Raw genomic sequence first — 16,058 nt, forward strand, 5'->3', positions numbered from 1 at the left:
CGCAGTCCCCTCGTCCACCAGCAGAGCTGCCAGTTTGGCGCCCCGAGCCGTACCTGTGGTGTAGACCGGGTCCGGGCTGCTGGGCTTGCTCAGGGCCATGGCGGCGGTGTGAATGTTCTTACCGTAGCCGGGAACTAACAGGTAAACTCTCTCAAGTTTCTGTACGTTACACGTTATAGTAGGTCAGGACTCAGAAGGATTACCCTTTAACCAGATCTTGCTTGGAAAAAGGGACGAGAAAGTCACTCCTCTCACTCAGAAAACGCCAATCAGCGTATGACGCAATTCAGATGTAACAGTTCTGTCGACTTTAGTCTTTGCCTCGTTCGAACTTCGTTCAAGGAGGGGCGGGACGCGGGCCGCCATCTTGGATGGGTGACGTCAGATGGTCAACATTATGTTGGCGTGGAATGTATTTTTTTCAAGCAAGGTAAAACTTTGAAACTTGTTGATGTTGTTAGACTATGGGAAATAATGCATCGATTGCAACCTGATATGATAACGTACGAAATGATATTTGGTAAACAATAGCGTCCTTGAATAATAGACAAATACGAGAAGAGTAGTAGGCTACTCAGAACCATGAGTATGGTGACCTTATAACGGCATATCCTGTGCTGAAGTGTCAAATTGGCAAATGTTTAATTTATTTGGCTAGATTGTACAACTAACGACAATTGAGTCGACAGCAACAATGTGAAGAAATTTGTGGTGAATAAAAAAGATGTTAAACCAAATGGAGCTGTTTGGGATGGTTCACATGTTTAGGTCAGAATCGACGTCATACATTTGCCACTTAATGTCTGCAGGTTTGCAACATACAATATACATCAGATTTCTAACAGGAAATCACGTGGTACATTGAACGTAAGTCCTCAAAGGTTGACAACTACTAGTCCTGGTTCTATGGTCAACTGTTGATGTTATAAAAAATAAAACAAGCAAAGAGGTATATTAGTATGTGTTACTCGTTGTTTAATGAGCAATTGATCATGAAAATGCATACATTTGGTACTCGTGTGTCAAGTCATTATGTAAATTGTGGTATCTTAGGCACGTGTACTATCCCTCTATTGGTGACAAACATACATACAACCGGAGAATGCAATAACTCTGAATTCTGTACGAAATAAATCTTCACAGTCATCCAATAACAATGCACCGTTTCGTATACAATCAAAACACTCACCACTTCACATGAAGTATATATATAAAATTGTCATAAGTGAGGCCATTTCTGGATGGCCGACCATATGACACTTACTTACAAGTACAAAGCAGGCATGTCGTGGGACATTCAGTTTTGAAATGGCTGTGAATAACAGCTAATACAATGTTACACATAGACAATTTATTGAGTTTTCTTGTAGTTTGTCTACTATTTAGCAATAAAGGCTTAATCACGCTGCATATCCGTGCTGACATATAGACGGTTAATGTAGGGTCCTGGATCAATGACTTGAAACGTCAATACGTACGGTATTAACACATTATTGACTCTTCGACGATGCATTATAAAGATAGGCACTTGGTATTCAGGTAGATAGTAGCAGTTCTTCTACGACGCACATGCTACCTTCACATGGTGATTACAATGGGAAAGACATGAACAAATATCATGTAATCATTTCAGGTCACCGTTCAAACTTTCTATGTTTTTCTCGTATTGCAATATCATTCCCTGCGTTATAATACACGTCTGTCACTCGTATGTACTAGTACAACAGTAGCTTCTGCATAAACATGATACTTACAATGTCAACGCATTAACATCTCAATTAGAAAGGAATACTTTACAATTAATACAAACGTTTGTATCATAAGGAAAATATTAGTAGTCGTGCCCTCGTCATATCTAACATTCTTTTTTTTTCAGTGTCAAAAAAATACATGTAGGTAGTTTTGAAAGGTCTTGTTCCCTTGCAAATGGGGGAAATATCTTGATACACCGTAAATGTTTGCAGAAATCTAACACTGGATGCAATGGAGACATCTAATTGCAATTGACTGAACACATATCTACCTCTGTCCCAAAAACTTCATAACTTATGTATGCTGTGTTGGCAGCGGTTTAACATGCGACCAGTGGTCTCCAGAATGATGTTAAGGGAACTTTAAATAAAAAAAAAAGGTCACATTTTGTTTTCGCTGGAGTGACTATATGTGTTTTAGCTTCTACATCTATGATGATGGGCAACTGGCTTTCAAACATGTTTTATTGCCCAGTCCAAGAAGCCGGAAACATGACAAAATCCTCAACGAACGTGTGGCTAAACATAGTTATATTGAGCTCCTTGTAGTTGCTAGGTTTATTACTCAGTAACTTGGCAACTATCTCTGCCTGTGGTCCTGACAGGGACTCGGACAACATCCCGTCGATCACCAGCGTCTCCAGAGTTTTGTTCCTCTGGATCGCGGAAAACAGACTGGAGAGGGACTGACTGTTGCAGACTCCATGGTAAACTTTATTGGTTATATTTCGGTTATCCCAGAGTTTCCATCTCAGCCTTAGTGTCTTTAGGACATTGTTCTTCTTTATACATTCTGTGAGTTCGTGCACCATTGGCTCAACATCGAATGTCTCATGTGTTTTGTACTTCACCATTAGCACTTTGTTGACCATACCAAACACCCCAAATCTAACGTCTGATGACATCGCCAATATATCGTTCCGTGGAAGATCTAACTCAACGTTTTGGAGACATGCATGTTCGGAGATGCTCTGTAGGGTCGCTGTGAGGTTGCCGAAACCCCTGGTGTCAGGATCGTTACGGTGCCACTCGAATATCTCAAGTCTTATTGACCTAAGAGAGCTCTGCCTGCTAATCGCGTGGGCCAACAGCCTGTCATATTCTGAGAAGTCGACATCAGGCCCAAACATATCACTCGTGACACCACCTACTGTGATTCTGATATTCTCTACCATTGGTACCTCTGAAAGCTGTTCCAATGAGCTAAGCAGTGACAAATATAATGTAAAACCGGGTTTGATAAAGATGGACAAACTTTCTGTTCCACACCGAGGTATGAATGTGTGCAGTGAGAAGTTATGGCAACTTTGCCTCGTACCACCGCCAGCCTCAAGTAATGTCACGGAGCGAATCTTGCCATAATCTGACAATGTGTTTTCCAACAAGTCGAGTTTCTCTTGTTCTGAAGAATCGGCTGTTATATGACGGCAGCAGACAGTCAGATGCTGCACCACCCTTGGATTGTTACTTGCATTGAGTTTCTTTTGACAGGTCAGCACGTGGGTCAACCCTACAAACCAGTCGATATGATCGCCATATTGATAACTCAAACCACTCAGGTTATTAGTTAATTGCTGAGGCAGAAAAGGAGCCACAATCTCAGCCATTTTACCACCTGCAACAGTTTTTCCAAGCCACGTGATACACACAAACGACAAGACTGCCCTGTCCTCATCAGTTTGGGCTTTGGTAAGCTCCTTTGCAAACATGTCAAATAGAGGGTCAGCATCCTTACCCAGGGTCAAGAGTAACCAGTTAGGAACCTCCCTGTATTTACGCCGACTAGTTAAAATCAGTTCCCTGTTGAATTCCGTTGTCTTTGTCAAACCTAGCAACTTACTAAAAAAATTACTGAACATCAAATTCCAGCTACCGACAGAATCCTTAGTCAAACCAAACATACTACGAAGATATTTCATTCCCTCTTCTCTGCTACTTCCATCCAGGACCAGGCCACTGATGTAGCGGGCGGCCATGTATTCCTGAAATGTTTTGTGCAGAAAGGCGCAGTAGCAGGTGCGTTTGATCCTGGAGAAAGAATAATCTCTAGTCAAGAGGCCCATGTTCAACATAATATCGGCGGTTGTGCCGTACGTCTTTTGGATCTCCTCTATGTTAAACTGGAGCTGCTCCTGCTCTAGCCCTTCCCAAGACAGTTTTCCTAGGTCTATCAAGGCTTCTTCTATGTTGAGAAGAAGTTGGTCACCTTCCATTGGAAGGGTTTTCTTTGACTTTGTACAGAATCGCTTTGCGATTGAAAGTATGATCTGTTTATAAAGTTCAGCTTTGCTAGAAGGCAATTGTTTATTGTTATCTTCCCAAACAACACAAATAAGCACATTGTTGAGGGGATTAACCACTATTTCTGACAGATTCTCGTTACTATGAATCCGTTCCACTAGTTTTGAAGCAGACTCTGGGGACTGGCGAAAGTATTTGCGTATGAACTCTTCTGAATTGTCCTTAGTATAGCCTACAATTCTGTAGAACTCGTGACATTTGTCCAGATCTTTGACACACTGGTACGGCCTGGAGGTCACCAGGACATGACAGTTCCTGAAGATTTTACCTTGAATCAAGTCCACCACATCTGTGGCTTCCTTAGCTCCCTGACTGAGCTCATCTAAACCGTCAAGGATGAAGAGAACATCATCCTGATTCTCTTGGATGTAGGACCAGAGCTGGTCCGGGGTGGCTTTTGTGTCTTTTGGCAGGAGTTGCTCAAAAACAGCATCTTTCACTGTTCCAGCTAAGTAACGCATTTCCAGGAAGAACACGACCTTAAACCTGCCCAGTTTCCCACAGGACCAATCATAGGCAAGCTTCTGACAAGAGCACTCCTGCCCCACTAGCAGGCTCTTTCCTTGATCCAAAACTTCTTCTTGCCCTTTTCTTAGACTCTTTCCCTCTGCCAACAGAAGGTGTTTGACCTCCATGTCTTCCTTGTACAGTTTCTCTAGCTGGCTGAACTGCTTTGCTTCCTGTTCCGGGTCGATGCTGGAGTTGCGTCTCTCTGAAATCTCGTCTCTGTCCCCGCCGAGGGCAACTAGGATTTCCGTCAGTTCCTCCCACAGTCTGTCAAAGTCTCCTTCAGACAGGTGCGTGCTTGAAACGTGTCCGTAATTGTTGTTCCTGTACTGCCGAAGTCTGTTCCTCGGACCTGAGTACGGTGCATTTCCACACAGTTCTTTCAAGAGGAGTTCTAAAAGTGATATGTCAAAGTCCAGGGCTGTGTCTGGAACAACACCATCGGTTGCATTTGGATACAGTGTTTTCTTTTGACCAGGATTTAGATATCGCAGTCCAGCAAGATATCTCTTATGCTTGTTTAGCTGCTGACGAAGACTTGGAGGGTTCATTTTCTGGACTTCATCCTCCAATATCTTCCTGACCAGCGCAGTCCCCTCGTCCACCAGCAGAGCTGCCAGTTTCGCTCCCCGAGCCGTACCTGGGGTGTAGACCGGTTCCGGGATGCTGGGCTTACTCAGGGCCATGGCGGCGATTCCGTCAATGTCTTGACCGTAGCCGGGAACGAACTGCTGAACTTTCTTAAGATTTTGTGACGTTACACGTTACAGTAACTCAAGACTCAGAAGGTATGCTTGGAAAGAGGGACGAGAAAGTCATTCTTTACTCTCACTCCGAAAACGCCACTCAGTCTATGACGCAATTCAGATGTAACAGTTCTGTCGACTTTGGTCTTTGCCTCGTACGGACTTTGTTCGGGGAGGGGGGAATGACGGCAGATGACGGCAGCCGCCATCTTGGATGAGTGACGTCAGGATGGTCAACATTATGTTGGCGTGGAATTTTTTTCAAGCAAGGCAGACCTTTGTAAATTGTTGATGTTGTTATTGGATTATTGGGACCGCGTGGCGCAGTGGCAGCATATTCGGCTCGAGACCGAGAGGTTGCGGGTTCGAATCCGACTGCAGTGTCACCGATCTTGTGCCCTTGGGAAAGGCTTTCCTCACTTAACTCAGGTGTAAATGAGTATCTAGCTGCGGCTAGTGGTCTTGGCGGGGCTTTGTGGCCGAGACAGGCCTTAGGGGCATGTTCGGGCATGACGCACCCGCCATGGCACACGGGGTAGGAGGAACCCCTTACATCCTTGGTCGGAAGTCCTCCTAGGAGACCTCCTAGGAGACGGATACTCCGAAAAACAAAGCTGCATCTGCTGAAGCCGTCTCACATGTGTCATACAGTTCTGTCCCTGTGAGACTTAGTGCTCCAGTAGACGAGAGGGTGGAGAAGGAATTGCACACCCCTCCTTCACCATAAAAAGTCATGTGCAGGTCAGGCAAAACAGGTAATGCCTGTCTGCCTGCTCATCTGTCGAACCGACAGGAGAACCATATTGGATTATGGACTATGAAAAATAATTTATGGTATAACATGATATTGCAACCTGATATGATAACGTACGATATGATATTTGGTAAACAAAAGCGTCCTTGAATAATAGACAAATACGAGCAGAGTAGTAGGCTACTCAGAATCGTGAGTATGGTGACCTTATAACGGCACATCCTGTGCTAAAGTGTCAAATCGGCAATACATTTAATTTATTTGGCCAAATTGTACAACTAACGACAATTGAGTCGACGGCAACAATGTAAATAGATTTGTGGAGAATAAAAAAGATGGTAAGCCAAATGGAGCTGGTTGGGATGGTTCAAAATTTAGGTCAGAATCGACGTCATACATTTGCCACTTAATGTCTGCAGGTTTGCAACATACAATATACATCAGATTTCTAACAGGAAATCACGTGGTACATTGAACTTAAACGTAAAACTGTTCTATGCGCTCCCGCAAGTCCGTTATCACACTCTTTGATTGATATATGTCACCCACCATACACTTTGAGCGACTATCTTATGGTGAAATCATTATGATCAGTGCTAAAAAAAAGGACTAATTTCTCCATTCCATACATGCACCTGGTATCATACATTGAGTCGTAACGTCATGGGTCATTATAAAAGGATGAGATCTGAAAAAGATCAGACGGGCACTTTCTCCAAAGATTATTTAACTGTTAGGGGCAACTTGACAAATGTCCAGCGGCAGACCACGGAGACCCGGAAAGGCGAAAGTCAGCGCATCGGTAAGTTTCTTTGTTTGTTTAGTAAGCCGTGTTTGTGATCAAAGGTACTCTAGGTTTGACAGTATAGCATTAGTTGTGAATATTAGTTATAGGTAAAGTAACGGCTTAGCTTTAGGTCTAGCTAACGTTAACTAAAAACGCTATGACTGCAGTGTGTGGATATGATATATCACATGGGGTGAAGGTGCAAGGGTCACAGTGCACGTCCTTGCAACAGCTGACGGCAACTTCGTAGGGCAACCTATGCATGCTGGTAGAGAAGTCCACGGCACTTCAATTCTCAGTCTCTGCATTATGTCGAAAGAACACATCATAGTAACAATCAACCGATTTCACTAAAAGTTAGGCGACTTCACAACGTACTCGGATTTTTCTGCCAAAATTGCTAAAGCGTGGATGGTGGCTGTATTTACATCAGAGTGAACGTTATAAAGATGATAGTTACAACATTTTTTGTCCATGGAAGTAACATACATACATGCGAGAATTGCAGTGTATATGAGACATGGAAATCGATACATAGAAAATACAAACACTAGAAAAATACCGATCAATGCTAGGAAAAAAACTTATGCCCATAGTGAAAACATTATGCCCATAGTAAAAACATTATGCCCATAGTGAAAACTCATGCCTATAATGAAAACCTATGCCCATAGTGAAAACTCAATTATTTGAACACACATGTCAACAAGGAGCTATAATTGTTCCACAACTGTATAAGTGCAAAGACACTTTACAAATGAATATTCATGTACACTCTGGAGATATGACATATGATGACAGAAGTTAAAACTTGCAATAACTTGTTCAAATTCCAATAACAAATGTAAAAAAAACTATGTCATATATAATGTACAGCAATAATTGTCTGAATAAAGATTATCTCAGTCAACTTTGCTGTTAGGAAATTTCTCATACTTGTATACTGAGTAAAAATATAGACGTGACACTTGAACATGCTAACTCCAAAAAAGGTAACTGTTTTGTACAATTGCTTTCAACTATCAAGTTTACTGGTATCATTATGGCAAGGATGGACGATGAATTTGACTATTACTGGTATCATTATGGCAAGGATGGACGATGAATTTGACTATAAACAAGCACCATTCATACCTAACTTGATAATGGAAATTGCAGGCATGGACAGTGAGTTCATCAACTGCTCAAAACTTCCACCTCTATATAGAGAATGAAGAAATAGAGGGCTGAAAAATATTTGTGGTGACTTGTGCCTTCAACTGTGTTTACTGGAGTATTTGTTGTGTTCATGTATTTATCCAGAAATATGCTGGTGATATCTTTTCTTCAGACAATATGTCATTGTTGTATGATTCCTGAGAGAAAGGGAGAGAAAGTAGCAGAAGAATTTTACTTACAGAAACAGTCTCACTGTAATGTTTTTCTCCACACAGAACACAAATATTCTGAGTGTCACAGAAACCTATTGCTGACAAGTCCATCAGAACATTCTGGGGAAAAGAACAATTACATCTTCAATCAAGTTGCCTAGACCTCCTCCTTGCTTGCACAGCCTTCTCTCAGGGACAGTACTGTGTATAACACACCATTTTCTATCGAATTATGGACAGTAACAATCAAGGAAAATATAGTCATCAGGACCAGCAGCCAGATGTGTTGAAGCCTGTTGGATATGTATGATAGTATATGTATGTAGTTGTCCACTCCTTACAATATGAACATAATGTACAAAATGAGCCATGTTTGGGTCTTTTAGGTGCAGTGTATCATATCATATTTTCTTCAGGATGAAGTTAAAATGGTTTTGCACTTGTAACATTAGGGGACATTACATGTTGTAATGAGTTTGTTAGTTTATGTTGCAATGTACTGAAAGTAAAACAAGATCAATGTCAATTGCTCACAGAACATTTTGTTGTATTTTGATGTTGAAATGTGTATCCTGTCAATCTAACAACTTGAAATGTTTAAGTTTTGATTAAATGGTTGTCAGTTGGGAATGCTTTCCTATTTTATCATGTACAATGATAATAAAATACTCAACTTTAGAGACGCATTGCCATCTTTGTGTCACAAAATAGGCATTAGATACCAGCATTGTCCTGAAAACCCTATTAGTTTGTCAATACTGTTCTGTTCAAAAAACAACTGTTCATCAAGTTGATTACATCGTAAATCACCTTACCAATCATAGCTGGTATAAATGTCTTTCCTCAGGTATTCCCTTCGGCCCACTCCTTCCCGGTTTTGTTGTTGTGTGTCCATTTAGGTGTCATATATCGGGCCAAGTGTGCGACATAACCGGGGGATTACGTTACCAATGCTGCATGTGGCGGATCTCGATAGCAAAATACACTGTAGTCGACTTCAGCATCATTAGGGTACGTTATGTTGATTTTATGTGAGCTCAGATTTATATGAAATTAGTCTACAAATAGTCCCAACTTTCTGGTTTGTTCCCGATACACTGGAGTCAGCACTCAGTGTGAATCTGTTTTCTTACCGTAACAAATTCGAATACCGTTCACCTCCCCTCCCCAAAACCATTACTCTACTCGTGAAATCGACATTTTCTTCTCATGGAAAGGATTTAGAATCCGGTGAAGAAATATGAAATGACCATGGTACAACATACACACAGTGTCCTTGTTCCTTATTGTGTCTATGACGCCGAGTTCTCTGTTTCTGCCCGACGTCCCTTTCCTGACCTTGCCACTGTTGACTGGGAGTCACTAACGTTACTGAACATGTTTGCGATTTCATGTCGGACCAAAAAAAATATCAACACTTGTATTTTCTAAACTAAGGGGCAAGTCTTTCGTTCAACAAGTCTGAAGCAAGTTACGTACACCCAAGGATAAGATTGTGTGATCGGCAACAAACGATAGTTTGTTTTCTTGTCATGTGATATAACATTAGTTGTAAATACGTATGCGGGAGGGAGTTCGGCTTGTACACAGTGAAATGTACTGTATGTAACGCTACGGACTGTATGTAACTGAAGGGCACGAGTCAGAAATTTATTTTCTTAGTTACTGCAACTCTGAGTCACGTACTTACGTACGCTAGTGATGTATTGGACCGCACACACACTGCTACAGTTGTACGGACTACAGGTACATGTAACTGGTCAGTAATGGACGTGAGTAGGCGTAAACCGCTGCGGTACAAGTACTACAGTTGCAGTGTTGTGTGTATTTATTGTGTCACCAATTTGTAACCTAAAACGCCTGACATTGGCGGCGGCTTGTTTTACCGCGGGAGCATATCACTTGTACGTCTGCCCACCAAGACGGTCAGTGTCAAAATGAGAGTTTACCCTTCTGGCAGGAAGGTTTAGGATATATATAGTATTCTGAGCCGCGGCCGTTGGCGCGGCGTTCCACCCGCAGAAGTTTGGAAGGGTTCCACCTTCTATAGCGAACTTTTCCGTTTAAGTCCTCAAAGTTTGACAACTACTAGTCCTGGTTCTATGGTCAACTGTTGATGTTATAAAAATAAAACAAGCAAACGGGTATATCAGTATGTGTTATTCGTTGTTTAATGAGCAATTGAAAAGGCATACATTTGGTACTCGTGTGTCACGTCATTATGTAAATCGTGGTATCTTAGGCACGTGTGCTATCCCTCTATTGGTGACAAACATACATACAACCGGAGAATGCAATAACTCTGAATTCTGCACGAAATAAATCTTCACAGTCATCCAATAACAATGCACCGTTTCGTATACAATCAAAACACTCACCACTTCACATGAAGTATGTATAAAATTGTCATAAGTGAGGCCATTTCTGGATGGCCGACCATATGACACTTACTTACAAGTACAAAGCAGGCATGTCGTGGGACATTCAGTTTTGAAATGGCTGTGAATAACAGCTAATACAATGTTACACATAGACAATTTATTGAGTTTTCTTGTAGTTTGTCTACTATTTAGCAATAAAGGCTTAATCACGCTGCATATCCGTGCTGACATATAGACGGTTAATGTAGGGTCCTGGATCAATGACAGTGACTTGAAACGTCAATACGGTATTAACACATTATTGACTCTTCGACGATGCATTATAAAGATAGGCACTTGGTATTCAGGTAGATAGTAGCAGTTCTTCTACGACGCACATGCTACCTTCACATGGTGATTACAATGGGAAAGACATGAACAAATATCATGTAATCATTTCAGGTCACCGTTCAAACTTTCTATGTTTTTCTCGTATTGCAATATCATTCCCTGCGTTATAATACACGTCTGTCACTCGTATGTACTAGTACAACAGTAGCTTCTGCATAAACATGATACTTACAATGTCAACGCATTAACATCTCAATTAGAAAGGAATACTTTACAATTAATACAAATGTTTGTATCATAAGGAAAATATTAGTAGTCGTGCCCTCGTCATATCTAACATTCTTTTTTTTCAGTGTCAAAAAAATACATGTAGGTAGTTTTGAAAGGTCTTGTTCCCTTGCAAATGGGGGAAATATCTTGATACACCGTAAATGTTTGCAGAAATCTAACACTGGATGCAATGGAGACATCTAATTGCAATTGACTGAACACATATCTACCTCTGTCCCAAAAACTTCATAACTTATGTATGCTGTGTTGGCAGCGGTTTAACATGCGACCAGTGGTCTCCAGAATGATGTTAAGGGAACTTTAAATAAAAAAAAGGTCACATTTTGTTTTCGCTGGAGTGACTATATGTGTTTTAGCTTCTACATCTATGATGATGGGCAACTGGCTTTCAAACATGTTTTATTGCCCAGTCCAAGAAGCCGGAAACATGACAAAATCCTCAACGAACGTGTGGCTAAACATAGTTATATTGAGCTCCTTGTAGTTGCTAGGTTTATTACTCAGTAACTTGGCAACTATCTCTGCCTGTGGTCCTGACTGGGACTCGGACAACATCCCGTCAATCTCTAGCGTCTCCAGAGTCCGGTTCCTCCGGATCGCGGAACACAGGTTGGAGAGGGACTGACTGTTGCAGACTCCATGGTAAACTTTATTGGTTATATTTCGGTTATCCCAGAGTTTCCATCTCAGCCTTAGTGTCTTTAGGACATTGTTCTTCTTTATACATTCTGTGAGTTCGTGCACCATTGGCTCAACATCGAATGTCTCATGTGTTTTGTACTTCACCATTAGCACTTTGTTGACCATACCAAACACCCCAAATCTAACGTCTGATGACATCGCCAATATATCGTTCCGTGGAAGATCTAACTCAACGTTTTGGAGACATGCATGTTCGGAGATGCTCTGTAGGGTCGCTGTGAGGTTACCGAAGCCCCTGGTGTCAGGATCGTTACGGTGCCACTCGAATATCTCTAGTCTCATGGACCTAAGAGAGTTCTGCCTGCTAATCATATAAGCCAACAACCTGTCATATTCTGAGAAGTCTACATCAGGCCCAAACATATCACTCGTGACACCACCTACTGTGATTCTGATATTCTCTACCATTGGTGCCTCTGAAAGCTGTTCCAATGAGCTTCGCAGTGACAAATATAATGTAAAACCGGGGTTGATAAAGATGGACAAACTTTCTGTTCCACACCGAGGTATGAATGTGTGCAGTGAGAAGTTATGGCAACTTTGCCTCGTACCACCGCCAGCCTCAAGTAATGTCACGGAGCGAATCTTGCCATAATCTGACAATGTGTTTTCCAACAAGTCGAGTTTCTCTTGTTCTGAAGAACTGGCAGTTATATGACCGCAATCGACTGTCAGATGCTGTGCCACCCTTGCATTGTTACTCACACTGAGTTTCTTTTGACAGGTCAGTACGTGTGTCAACCCTACAAACCAATCAAAATGATCATCATATTGATCACTCAAACCACCCAGGTTATTAGTTAGGTGCTGAGACAGAAAAGGAGCCACAATCTCAGACATTTTACCACCTGCAGAAGTTTTGCCAAGCCACGTGATACACACAAAAGACAAAACTGCTCTGTCCTCATCAGTTTGGGCTTTCCTTAGTTCCTCTGCAAACATGTCAAACAGAGGGTCAGCCTTCTCACCCAGGATTAAAAGTAACCAGTTTTGAATCTCCCAGTATTTACGGCGACTACTTAAGATCAACTCCCTGTTGATGTCAGAAGCATTTGTATACCCAAACAAACTACGAATAAACCTTGTCAAACTTGCCCCAAAACCACTGATCATCATTTTCCAGTTGACGTTATAAGCCTTTGTTAAGCCAAACAAACTACGAAGACATGTCATCCCCTCTTCTCTGCTTCTCTTTTCCGTGCCCAAGCCACTGATGTAGCGGACGGCCATGTATTCTTGAAACGTTTTGTGCAGGAACGCGCACAAGCAGGTGCGTTTGATTTTTGAGAAAGAGTAATCTCTCGTCAGGAGGCCCATGTTCAACATGTTATCGGCGGTTGTGCCATACTTCCTTGTGATCTCAGCTATGTTAAACTGGAGCTGCTCCTGCTCTAGCCCCTCCCATGACAGCTTTCCCAGGCCTCGCAAGGCTTCTTCAATTTCGGGAGGAAGTTGTTCACCTTCCATTGGAAGGCTTTTCTTTGTACAGAATCGCTTTGCAACTGAAAGTACAATCAGTTCATAAAGTTCAGCTTTGCTAGAGGGCAATTTGCTGTTGTTTTCTTCCCACACTTCACAAATGAGCACATTGTTGAGGGGATTAACCACTAGTTCTGACAGATTCCTGTTACTTTGAATCAGTTCCACTAGTTTAGAAGCAGATTCTGGGGAATTACAAAAGTATTTGTGTATGAACTCTTCTGAAGTTTCCTTAGTATAGCCTACAATTCTGTAAAACTGGTGACATTTGTCCACGTCTTCGACACAGTGGTACGGCCTGGAGGTCACCAGGACATGACAGTTCCTGAGGATTTTACCCTGAATCAAGTCCACCACATCTGTGACTTCCCTAGCTGTCTGACTGAGCTCATCTAGACCGTCCAGGATGAAAAGTACATCATCCTGGTTCTCTTCAACATAAGACCAAAGCTCGTCCCTGGTTGTTTTTGTGTCTTTTGGTATCAGATTCTGCTCAACTATTTCATCCTTTACGTTTCCGACTAAGTGTCGCATTTCCAGAAAGAACACGACCTTAAACCTTTCCAGTTCCCCACAGGACCAATCATAGGCAAGCTTCTGACAAGAGCACGACTTCCCAATACCAGGGTCCCCCTCTACTCGTATCTTTCTGACAGCTGACCTGATGTTAATGTGACTATCTTCACCTTCATTTGCCATGTAAATATCAGCTAAGCTTACGATAGTGCCAGTGTCCTTAAAGTGTCCCCTATTGTCCCTTTGTTGGAGCTGCAGGTTGGTGTAGACTTCTCCAAGATGCAGGTTGAGGTCTTCGCACCACGGTAGAGGCCGCACATGCGCATACTCTGTAGCATAATGGTCCTTCAGACAGGCGATGATGTCTTCCTTGTACAGTTTTTCCAAAAGGCTAAAGTACTTCACTTCCAGCTCCGGGTCGATGCTACGGTTGCGCCTCTCTGCAATCTTGTCTCTTTTTCCGCCGAGAGCGACCAGGATTTCTGTCAGTTCATTCCACAATCTGTCAAATTCTCCTTCAGACAGGTCCGTGCTTTTGATGTGTCCGTAATTGGCGTTTCTGAAACGTCGGAGTTTGTCCCGTTCGGTCGACTTCTGTGCATCCCTGCCGAGTTCTAACCACACCAGTTCTTTCATCAGGCATTCTAAGAGTGTTATGTCGAACCCCTGCGTATTATCTGGAGAAACACCATTGTCTGGATACAGTGTCTTCTTCTGTTCCCCATACAACTTGAAATGTTTCTTGTGCTTTTTATCTTTCTTGTCGCAGGCTTTGTGTCCGTCATAAAGGCATCCCCTATACTTCTCTAGCTGCTGACGAAGACTTGGGGGGTTCATTTTCTGGACTTCAGCTTCAAATATTTTCCTGACCAGCGAAGTCCCCGCGTCCACCAGCAGAGCTGCCAGTTTGGCGCCCCGAGCCGTACCTGGGGTGTAGACCGGGTCCGGGCTGCTGGGATTACTCAGGGCCATGCGGTACCGGTACCGGTCAGTGAATGTCCCAACTGTAACGTTAGTTCACGAACTGAAAAACGTCCTGTACCTTTACCGCCAGAAGGATGCCATTCAAGTTCAACTACGTCTCAGTTGCCACAGTTTTGAGGACCAGACGACCCGTAAAGTCTCTTCATGTCCTAAAAAGACAACAGTAACAACAGCCAAAAAAAAAATAAAAAAACACAACTCAAAGCATGACGCAACTCAGATGCAACTGACAGTTTTTGTCGACTCGATCGATCCTTTTAAACCTCCTTGATCGATCGAACTTAGTTCCGGGAGGAATGATGGATGGGTGACGTCAGGGTGATCACATTAGGCGAATAGGGGTGCGGGATTGAAAAGTATTTTTTTGTTTTGTTTAAAAAATGAAACATTCTTCATGCTGTTGTGAATATTATGTATTACTGGAAATTAAATGGTCAGTCAGCTGAGGTTGCCCACTCCACTAGCCAGGACCATCTTTTCCGTAAACCTACTTTACTCTATAACGTTACATGCACTTCAATTTCAAACGTGTAAAAACAGCAACTTCAGCGTGTTTTGAGCATCTTGTCTATTTTTGTCTTGTTGTCTGTTCCAAGGAGGTTAGTCTATATAAAGACCTCCTTAATAATTGAATAAAGTCTGACGAGTGACGTCAGTTGGACAGGTCAGAGGTCACACCAACATGGCGGCTGCTGAGCTGAAAAGTTTGGAGGCGCAGAAAACAGGTAGGATTTTAGGCTCATATCATCATGAAAACTGTCAAAAACTGGTGCTATGAGTGACCCCGGGTCTCAGAAGCTTGGACTGTTGGCAATTTTTCCTGGTGTCACATGTCTGTTTTCGCCGACACATTTTTCACTGAAAGTGGGGAGGGGGGCGTTCCACAAAGTGCAAAAACGTATTTGTTTCGCACACCAGCAAACCGCCTGTAGGTCTAAGCACATTGTTTTACAAGGTGTCTTAGACTGGGCTGTAAGCTTTGATCCATTCACACTCTTGCAAAACTACCGAGGTCACGGGTAAATTTCTCATCACTCGGTTTCCAGTGATGAAGTCGCGTCGTCACTGGCTTACCAGTGGGGAATATTTATCGTCACTAGTTTTCCAGTGATGAGGAAACTTCAGCTGGTAAACCAGTGACGACAAATATTCAGTTTAC

The 16,058-nt window shown here is 42.4% G+C and overlaps 4 protein-coding genes across 4 annotated transcripts in view; 1 reads left to right on the forward strand and 3 right to left on the reverse strand.

Moving 5' to 3' along the window:
- Positions 1–99, reverse strand: part of LOC118422037 (NLR family CARD domain-containing protein 4-like) — a 4,816-nt gene extending 4,717 nt beyond the window's left edge. Inside the window, exon 1 of the mRNA XM_035829542.1 lies at positions 54–99. Coding sequence (XP_035685435.1) covers positions 54–99 — 46 coding nt within the window. The remainder of the gene's footprint in view (positions 1–53) is intronic.
- A 1,385-nt stretch (positions 100–1,484) lies between these two features.
- Positions 1,485–5,487, reverse strand: LOC118422038. Its single transcript, XM_035829543.1, has 2 exons — positions 3,629–5,487; positions 1,485–3,568 (listed from the first exon to the last, which is right to left on the reverse strand). Exons 1-2 carry the CDS (start codon positions 5,243–5,245, stop codon positions 2,216–2,218), a joined length of 2,970 nt encoding a protein of 989 aa, XP_035685436.1. The 5' UTR covers positions 5,246–5,487; the 3' UTR covers positions 1,485–2,215.
- Positions 5,488–11,245: 5,758 nt separating this feature from the next.
- LOC118422039 lies at positions 11,246–14,887 on the reverse strand. Its single transcript, XM_035829544.1, has one exon. The coding sequence runs from the start codon at positions 14,885–14,887 to the stop codon at positions 11,618–11,620; it is 3,270 nt and encodes a 1,089-aa protein (XP_035685437.1). The 3' UTR covers positions 11,246–11,617.
- A 662-nt stretch (positions 14,888–15,549) lies between these two features.
- Positions 15,550–16,058, forward strand: part of LOC118422040 (helicase SKI2W-like) — a 33,486-nt gene continuing 32,977 nt past the window's right edge. Inside the window, 1 exon segment of the mRNA XM_035829545.1 lies at positions 15,550–15,624. Coding sequence (XP_035685438.1) covers positions 15,582–15,624 — 43 coding nt within the window. The 5' untranslated portion in view covers positions 15,550–15,581.

The sequence above is a fragment of the Branchiostoma floridae genome, chromosome 8 (genome assembly GCF_000003815.2).
Source record: "Branchiostoma floridae strain S238N-H82 chromosome 8, Bfl_VNyyK, whole genome shotgun sequence".
Taxonomy (NCBI): Eukaryota; Metazoa; Chordata; class Leptocardii; order Amphioxiformes; family Branchiostomatidae; genus Branchiostoma; species Branchiostoma floridae.

Coding starts and splice junctions, on each gene's coding strand:
- LOC118422038 (XM_035829543.1), bottom strand. CDS start 5,245: ATGGCCCTGAGTAAGCCCAGCATCCCGGAACCGGTCTACACCCCAGGT. Junction 3,569..3,628: donor TTGGTTTGACTAAGGATTCT/GTCGGTAGCTGG, acceptor GGTTTGACAAAG/ACAACGGAATTCAACAGGGA.
- LOC118422039 (XM_035829544.1), bottom strand. CDS start 14,887: ATGGCCCTGAGTAATCCCAGCAGCCCGGACCCGGTCTACACCCCAGGT.